General features: G+C 43.4%; 1 protein-coding gene across 1 annotated transcript; it reads left to right on the top strand.

Annotated features, from left to right (window-relative positions):
* The first annotated feature begins 590 nt into the window (after nucleotides 1–590).
* LOC137286942 (mucin-21-like) lies at nucleotides 591–8192 on the top strand. Its single transcript, XM_067818982.1, has 6 exons — nucleotides 591–693; nucleotides 1108–1281; nucleotides 1734–2126; nucleotides 2805–3308; nucleotides 5645–5732; nucleotides 5934–8192. Exons 2-6 carry the CDS (start codon nucleotides 1218–1220, stop codon nucleotides 6757–6759), a joined length of 1875 nt encoding a protein of 624 aa, XP_067675083.1. The 5' UTR covers nucleotides 591–693; nucleotides 1108–1217; the 3' UTR covers nucleotides 6760–8192.
* The last annotated feature ends 782 nt before the right edge of the window (nucleotides 8193–8974 follow it).

Below are 8974 nucleotides of genomic sequence, written 5' to 3'. Positions count from 1 at the left end.
TTTGGACGTGCAACATATGTCATATTTGGGATTTCACTTTCTTAGTAAAGTACAAATTCCAGTACTTTTTACGGTTGAGTCCCATCCGGGATTCGAACCCGCACCCTCAGAGTCAGGCACCTAATCGCCAGCACACAAAGTAGTGGAAGTCGCGGTGGCTGAGCGGGCTAGGCGGCTGACTTTGTGTGCTGGCAATTAGGTGCCTGACTCTGAGGGTGCGGGTTCGAATCCCGGATGGGACTCAACCGAAAAAAGTACTTAAAAAAAGTACTAGAATTTGTACTTTACTAAAAATGTGAAATCCCAAATATGACATATGTTGCATTTGACCAGTTTCTAAATGGCATCGTGTAATCATTCTTTGGACGTATTCCGACCCGGAACTCACACTTTATCCATAATTGAACATCGTATGACAATGGTGACAGTGGTAATTGTGAGAACTGCCAAAAGACACCTATATCCATGACCGATCACGTGTTGTGTAAAACCAGTAACTGCTGTGTAAAACCAGTTGAATAGCCACTACCCAGTCTTCCTCCTAAGTGCACGTGACCAGGAAAATTAAACACCCTTGGAGTCATTGAAACATAGTCACGTTCAGAGTAATCACACACTACGGCGACCAGGAACTAGAGATCTGGGTTCAATAGAGGGTTTGTGTAGAGAGGGCTGCAGGCACCTGAACTCCTTGTAAGTATGTTGACAGGAAAACCACGGAAATACACAGCGCCGCTTCCTATGGCGATCTTGCCAGACATGAATATTTTCACCAACGTAAATGCACGTGATCTTGTGCCAGCACGTGAGGATATATATCTGCAGGCAAGACGCGCACAGCATCAACATGCAATGAGTACTTGGCGCATTTGTGAGGTTACGGATGACCGTGGCTGTATAGTCATGGTTTTTTCTAATCCTCCATATTGTCTCAGTAAAAGTGTAGTATTACGTACCGGAGGAGTATGTATGTATGTGTGTGTGTGTGTGTGTGTGTGTGTGTGTGTGTGTGTGTGTGTGTGTGTGTGTGTGTGTGTGTGTGTGTGTGTATGTGTGTACGTATGTATGTATATATGTATGTGTACAAATGCTTCTTCCTTCTGTCAGGTTTCAACCCCTGTTGTCTAACGAGCATTAGACGATGAGGACGGGGACACCAACACAGGGCGCACATCAGTGAACTACATCGGCATTCATCTTGCTGCACTACGCTTATTATGGCAGCGATGAAATTGTTACCTCTTGTTGTCATGGTCGTCCTGCTCCCGGAGACCACGTCATGTAAGTAACGCACACAACAGAAACAACGTTCATGGCTGTCTTAGTTTTGTTTAGTCTATTGTTTCACCGTTTGGGTTACACCGTGTGCGAACCCCAAGCCTGTTCTTAACATAATCCTGATACCATGTTGGACAAAAACTTGTTGCAGCTGTCGTTGTCCCGTGTGATAGTATGCATACAAAAACTTATTATATCGGTGTTTTTTAATGTGACCACTGCAACATAACTGGAAATATGCTGATCCCAGCGTAAAACTAAAGTCACTCATTATTGAATGTAACCGGTTTGTAATTTGTACAATTTGAGTGTGTGGTGTATTCCTTCCAGTGGAACATGAATTAATGCTGGGTGTCATTACTTCACTGTCCCTCAACAAACACAGGGAAGTATTTTATCTCTCTTCCATGTCGTCAGCAATGCCTTTTTCAACACCTTGATTGTCTGTGTCTTAGCGTCATCAAAGTCGACAACGTCATCAGAAGAGTCTCAGTCAACGATGTCCTCATCAACAATTACAACGTCACCAGAACCGTCTTCTTCAGCCTTGTCATCAACTCCGAATACATCATCAAAACAGTCTCAGTCAGCGATGAGCTCGTCAGCTAAGTCACCACAACCGTCTTCTTCAGCCTTGTCATCAACTCCGAAAACGTCATCAAAACAGTCTCAGTCAGCGATGACCTCGTCAACTAAGTCACCACAACCGTCTTCTTCAGGCTTGTCATCAACTCCGAAAACGTCATCAAAACAGTCTCAGTCAACGATGACCTCATCGACTACAACAACGTCACCAGAATCGTCTTTTTCAGCCTTGATCACATCACCTCCGACAAGTTCTGTTTCAGGTACAGCCGACAGTGAAACAAGATAAACGTGTCTCCAGTCTGAGATCGGTTGTGTCTGTTGAACTAGCATAAGAAATTAAAAATAAGTTAATTTGAAACCTTATTTGATCTCTTATACAGTTTTGTTCATGAACCCCATGTATCCATATGTTGTAAATACTTCTCATCTCAAATATTGGGTTTCACATATTCTTATTAATCTTTGAAACGAGTTTGGAATAACATAATGATTGTTTGAAATAACTAACAATGTGCTAATATCAAGACTTTCCAGTTTATGTTTAGACTGAAATAATAACTATCAAAATTGGCATTACAAGATTGCAACGTCATCCTTCTAGAAAAGAATTGTGGTAATTTTCAAACTCTTTTGGGAGTTGAGAAGTATGTATTAGCTAAAGCTGTTTCAATGAAAGGGTCTCGTAAAAGTGTGCTGTAAATTTCATTGTTCATAGTATACATTTAATGTTCAGTTACTACGTTTTAAAGGTTTCTAAGATCATAACCAATTGTTATACTCGAAGTGTGATTTACGGTCTGTTAACAAGGATTATAAGTCAATTTACCACGCTACCACCTCGGTAAATAATGTGACGTCAGAATACATAACGTGTGTTACCATGGTGGTTATATCTCCTGGCACAGTCATTGTGTAAGTGATTGTTGTTATGCCTTCAGTTAAAGTTACAGCAGCAAGTTCGTCTGATGCATCGTCATCTACATCCCCGGAGTTGATGACATCTGTGTCGACCTCCCTCAACAACAGTTCATCTGATGGATCAACCACTTCCACAACAACTTCGACGACGACGACGACAACATCATCATCAACAACAACACCCAAACTGTCAGCATCAACAGAATCATCATCATCTTCAACGACATCGACGGACCTGACGTCTAAATCTCCAACAATGGACGCAGCAACGACAGTGGCATCAACACCTCCCGAAGTATCGTCCTCCATGGGAACGTCATCTGTTATGTTCCACAAATCCACAATCCCGTTTTCTCAATGGTCGTCATCCACCGCGCTCCCGTCAGTGACAGCGGGCAGCTCCAGTGGAGAGACTCACTCTTTACCAGCTACTTCATCCTGGTCTACAAAATCATCAATATCAACGAGGCCATCAACTACCGATAAATCGGTTGAAGAGACAAAAGGGGGAGGGGCAGAAGAAGGTAAGACAGAGGGTTGTAACACAAAAATGGTGTAAATAAAAAGAGGAAAGGAGGAAGGCTGTAAGTCAAAAGGAGGTAAGGCAGAAGGTAAGACAGATGGAGGTGCGACAGAACAACGTAAGTCAAAAGGAGGTAAGGCAGAAGGTAAGAGAGATGGAGGTGCGACAGAACGATGTAAGTCAAAAGCAGATAAGGCAGGAGGTAAGAAAGGAGGGAAAGACAGAAGGAGGTTAAAAAGGAAAGGATATGTTGAAAGAAGGTAAGAGAGAAGGATGTAGGTGAAAAAGGAGGAAAGTCGGAAGGCTGGACGGAAGGATATAGGTGAAAGGGGTAAGACAGAAGGATGAAATACAAACGAAGCAGGACAGTTCGAGGTCAGGCAAAAGGAGGTAAGACTGGAAAAGGTAAGACAGGAGATAAGACATAGGGAGTTAAGGATGTGAGACATCCGGAAAGATAAGAGGGGTCTAGACTGGAGGAGGTAAGACAGGAGATAAGACATAGGGAGTTAAGGATGTGAGACATCCGGAAAGATAAGAGTGGTCTAGACTGGAGGAGGTAAGACAGGAGATAAGACATAGGGAGTTAAGGATGTGAGACATCCGGAAAGATAAGAGTGGTCTAGACTGGAGGTGGTAAGACAGGAGATAAGACATAGGGAGTTAAGGATGTGAGACATCCGGAAAGATAAGAGGGGTCTAGACTGGGGGAGGTAAGACAGGAGATAAGACATAGGGAGTTAAGGATGTGAGACATCCGGAAAGATAAGAGTGGTCTAGACTGGAGGAGGTAAGACAGGAGATAAGACATAGGGAGTTACGGATGTGAGACATCCGGAAAGATAAGAGGGGTCTAGACTGGAGGAGGTAAGACAGGAGATAAGACATAGGGAGTTACGGATGTGAGACATCCGGAAAGATAAGAGGGGTCTAGACTGGAGGAGGTAAGACAGGAGATAAGACATAGGGAGTTACGGATGTGAGACATCCGGAAAGATAAGAGGGGTCTAGACTGGAGGAGGTAAGACAGGAGATAAGACATAGGGAGTTAAGGATGTGAGACATCCGGAAAGATAAGAGGGGTCTAGACTGGAGGAGGTAAGACAGGAGATAAGACATAGGGAGTTAAGGATGTGAGACATCCGGAAAGATAAGAGGGGTCTAGACTGGAGGAGGTAAGACAGGAGATAAGACATAGGGAGTTACGGATGTGAGACATCCGGAAAGATAAGAGGGGTCTAGACTGGAGGAGGTCAGACATAAAGGTGTAACACGAAAGGTGATCAGATAGAATCAGGTTAAATTTGTAGAGCACAATTTTGTCTACAATTATGTACAAGGTGTGCTACTTATCAGTTGAGTCAGCAAAGTGTAACAGAACTATATTTATTCACAGATGTACACCCGCATAGGCCATTTTAGAAAAAAATGTATTGCGTTCATGAGCAATTATTTTATACCTTCAATGCTAAAAAGCTGAAACTCCACATGTCCACTGACAAAGACTTCACCAGCAGAACAACAGTCTTTGTAGATGTGTCTCAGGTTACTGGAGGCCACAAGATGTCGCCAAAGTCAGTACTTTGTAGAGCCACCATTGGCAGTAATTACTGCTCGGTATCTTCTCGGCACAGACTCGACCAGTCGTAGCATGATAATTTCCTCTTTTCCAGGCCAAGGCGAATAAGAAATTTTGGCTGTTCATAGTGGTCGATACCGTATTCTTTCCCGCTATCTTGCAAGTGCATTCTGCGTTGCTTGTTTCATGGGTGACGTTTTTGGTGAACACTTCGCCAAACTCTTCTAAAGCAAGGAGAAAAGTTAAATTGCTGTGTTTTGGCGCTGGAGCTTTTCTCAGTCACGCAAATACGTTGTGGAAAGAAACAGTATGTTTGTGTTGTTTTTGTAGCAAAATCACTTATGCGTTCCTTTTCTGGTGAGTGTATGAGCATATAACTCTAGCTGCCACTAGGCGCACCGAGTTTATTGTGGCTCTCTCATCCTAACGAGAATGATAAGTTCATCCCAGCTGCAGTGACCAGAAACGCCGTGTGATTGATAAATACTATTCCCAGTACGTAACGTTTACCAAACTCTTTCAATTAGGATGTTAAGATACTGAGCAGTACACGGTACACGGTGTGACGGAAAGAGCTACATCATTAGCATTTGGTGTAGTTGTGATGTTGATATAGAAATGTTTGTCATTAGTTTGAAAGAAAATTACATAATCATCACCTGAAATTTCGGCTTAAAAGTGAACATAGGTAGGATTAGTGAAACAGTGGAACGTCGATGTTGTAGTTGATATTTGGCAGACACCTGTTACACTTTCAGATGATACCGTGCTGACTATAGTGGTGGCATCTGGAGTCGCAGTAGCCAGCGTTGTTGTAGCTGGTGTTGTCCTCATTGTATTTTGCAGGTAAAAGAACACAACACATTTCATCAAGATAGTATTCCATGTCTTTCCGATGATTCAAATGACCTACAAATGTAAACTCGATTTAACCTGGCTCAAAACGTAATAATACCCCCTCGAACGTCAAGTGTAACCATGACGTAGACACTTTTACAAAACGGTTGATCCTGCTGTCTGGTATTAAATAATCACTGTTTTAATCAGGAGGAGAAACAACCACTCCAAACCAAACCTGGAGGAAACAAAGGAACATTCTGGTATCGGTGGTACCAAACGGTCTGCGACTATCGTGACACTGGGGACTGGCATCAGGGGTGTGGTGGGGGCCAACAGCTGGGAAATAGACCCTGCTTTCTTCGTCGCCACCAACGAACCTGACAACGTGAAGTCAAATCAATGCCACTCGGGGCAGATGTCAACTCACTTAGGCGACACAGGGACGAGCGACTGGGATGATGAGACAAAGGCGCGTGCAGCTCCCGACTCGGTGACCAGCGGTTGGGAAAACAATGAACCTGCAGCTTCAGTCTCTATCACTGTTGAAGGTCAGGTCGCTGGACAGGCTCTCATAAGTGATCGGCCCAAGACAGGGTGCCAAGACAGGATAAAGGATCACATTAGAGCAGACAGTCAAGGTAATAAAGACTGCCAATGTGCGACAAACGATCACGTCAAGACTGATAGTCAAGGTGCGAAAGACGGTCAAGTCAAGATTGATGGTCAAGGTGCCACACACTGTCTAGTCAAGACTGATAGCCATCGTCGTGTTAAAGAAGTTGAGACAAAGAGTACAAATGATGAAAGGAAAGGTCTTACAAAGACAGGCGATCTAGCGGTGGTAGATGGTCAAACTACGATGGATGTTCAAGCCAACTCAAATAACCAGGGTGAGGGACACCGCACCGTGTCAGCAGATCTACTGGAGACATACGATGAAGCAAACGATGACACAGAATGTCTGAGGGTCAAAGACAACTCAAAACCAGATGCTTTCAGACTGAGAGCTGGCATGGTGAAAGTGTTTCCGTGAAGCATGGTCATTAGGCTTACATTTCCTTTTGCGCTTTCCCAGTATTTATGGTCTGGCGATGCCTGGCAGGCGGAGATGGCAGGTCGGACACCAGCAGGGGTCAGGAATGTAGACCTGTGTGGAGACCACGTGTGGAGACCAAGTGACCGACATTCAATCTATTCCAAAAAATGACTAGAACATCAGCGGGTGGCTTGAACATGCGTATTTTGTTACAAAATGACTTGAATATAATATATATCACGCAGTGGTCAGTATATAATCTATCTCACAAGTTGACCTGTATATAATGTATCTCACAGGTTGACCGGTATATAATGTATCTCACAAGGTGACCTGTATATAATTTATCTCACAAGATGACCTGCATATAATCTATCTCACAAGATGACCTGTAAATATGTCGTGAGATTATTATTGTAATAATGATACGATTGTCCGCTTTGAGCAGGGTATCTAGATGCGTTATAATAATGACGATATTTCTAGAGAGAGGTGACATACTCATAATACATACATTAGTGTACGTGCGCAAAAACCTTACAAATAGCTATATTATTTACTGTGCCCCCCGGTCTCCCTCCAAACGCCTTGATGCAAATGAAATCCTTTGAAAACAGTGTAGTCTATATTCATTCAGTTTACGCCATAGCTGGGCGTGTCACATCCAGGTGGTGGCCTGATTAAGCTGGACGAGGAAGGTGCTGTCGCTTCGTTGTGTCTATAGCTTGTGTATCTGTCATGGGTGTTCACATTCAATTCAACGAACCAGGCCTTTGTAAATACGATTCACTGACGTTTTTACCCTCTGTGATACATTTGGTTTAAACAATTCTCTGCCGTCACACTCGCGGGTCGGACCTCCTTATCTTATATGTTGAAACCGTTTTCCTTACAGATTTGTTTTCAAAATGAAAGGTTTCGCTGATAAACCATAGCACGTCAATGCAAAAGAGTACATATACACATATATACCCAGTCTTGGTTATCCTCATCAACATAATCGTTTGATTTTAACGGAAAATTACTGGAAAATTACTAGAATATTTGATTGCATGTGCCGTTTCATAAGAAAATGTAAACATACAGTATGTAAACGAAGGTGGGGAAAATTGTATCTTGTCTTCACTCAAATTTACCAACGTTTTCATAGGTTTGAAATATAAACACTTCATGTAGCAGGTTACAGTCTGTTACATTAAACATGGCGACCTTGCCATCAGCTTCGCACATTATGTACCTATTGGCTTACGTTTGGCTACCTCCCACTGTTGGCTACCTCCCGCTGTTGGCTACCTCCCGCTGTTACTGTTTTAATCACGGCAATGCTATGCATGCATATCATGCTGCTGGGGTTTATTCCCCATCAGATGTCTATAAGTCTAAGCCACAACACCAGATCATATCAGAATAAATACGTTGTTATCTATAAAGTGTGTTGCCTTTTGTATTGGAGAAATTAACATAACAGGGGGAAACGACCACATATCCGGGTGGAGATAACCCGGGTGTGTCAGGACGTACCTCTATAGGTCATATCATCATGTGTCAGGACGTACCTCTATAGGTCATATCATCATGTGTCAGGACGTACCTCTATAGGTCATATCATCATGTGTCAGGACGTACCTCTATAGGTCATATCATCATGTGTCAGGGCGTACCTCTATAGGTCATATCATCATGTGTCAGGACGTACCTCTATAGGTCATATCATCATGTGTCAGGGCGTGCCTCTATAGGTCATATCATCATGTGTCAGGGCGTACCTCTATAGCACAGATCACCATGTGTCAGGGCGTACCTCTATAGGCCTTGTCATCATGTGTCAGGACGTACCTCTATAGGTCATATCATCATGTGTCAGGACGTACCTCTATAGGTCATATCATCATGTGTCAGGGCGTACCTCTATAGGTCATATCATCATGTGTCAGGACGTACCTCTATAGGTCATATCATCATGTGTCAGGGCGTACCTCTATAGCACAGATCACCATGTGTCAGGGCGTGCCTCTATAGGTCATATCATCATGTGTCAGGGCGTACCTCTATAGCACAGATCACCATGTGTCTGGGCGTACCTCTATAGGCCTTGTCATCATGTGTCAGGGCGTGCCTCTATAGGTCATGTCATCATGTGTCAGGGCGTACCTCTATAGGCCTTGTCATCATGTGTCAGGGCGTACCTCTATAGGTCATATCACCATGTGTC

Source organism: Haliotis asinina, chromosome 6, assembly GCF_037392515.1.
Source record: "Haliotis asinina isolate JCU_RB_2024 chromosome 6, JCU_Hal_asi_v2, whole genome shotgun sequence".
Lineage (NCBI taxonomy): Eukaryota > Metazoa > Mollusca > Gastropoda > Lepetellida > Haliotidae > Haliotis > Haliotis asinina.
Note: the sequence above shows the minus strand (reverse complement) of the source record. Positions and strands in the feature narration are given on the sequence as shown.

What these genes read in the sequence shown, in the direction of transcription:
- LOC137286942 (XM_067818982.1), top strand. Translation starts at nt 1,218, where the DNA reads ATGGCAGCGATGAAATTGTTACCTCTTGTTGTCATGGTCGTCCTGCTC. An exon ending in GCTCCCGGAGACCACGTCAT is followed by an intron (nt 1,282 to 1,733) that starts GTAAGTAACGCA and finishes TCTGTGTCTTAG; the next exon opens with CGTCATCAAAGTCGACAACG. An exon ending in AGGGGGAGGGGCAGAAGAAG is followed by an intron (nt 3,309 to 5,644) that starts GTAAGACAGAGG and finishes TTACACTTTCAG; the next exon opens with ATGATACCGTGCTGACTATA.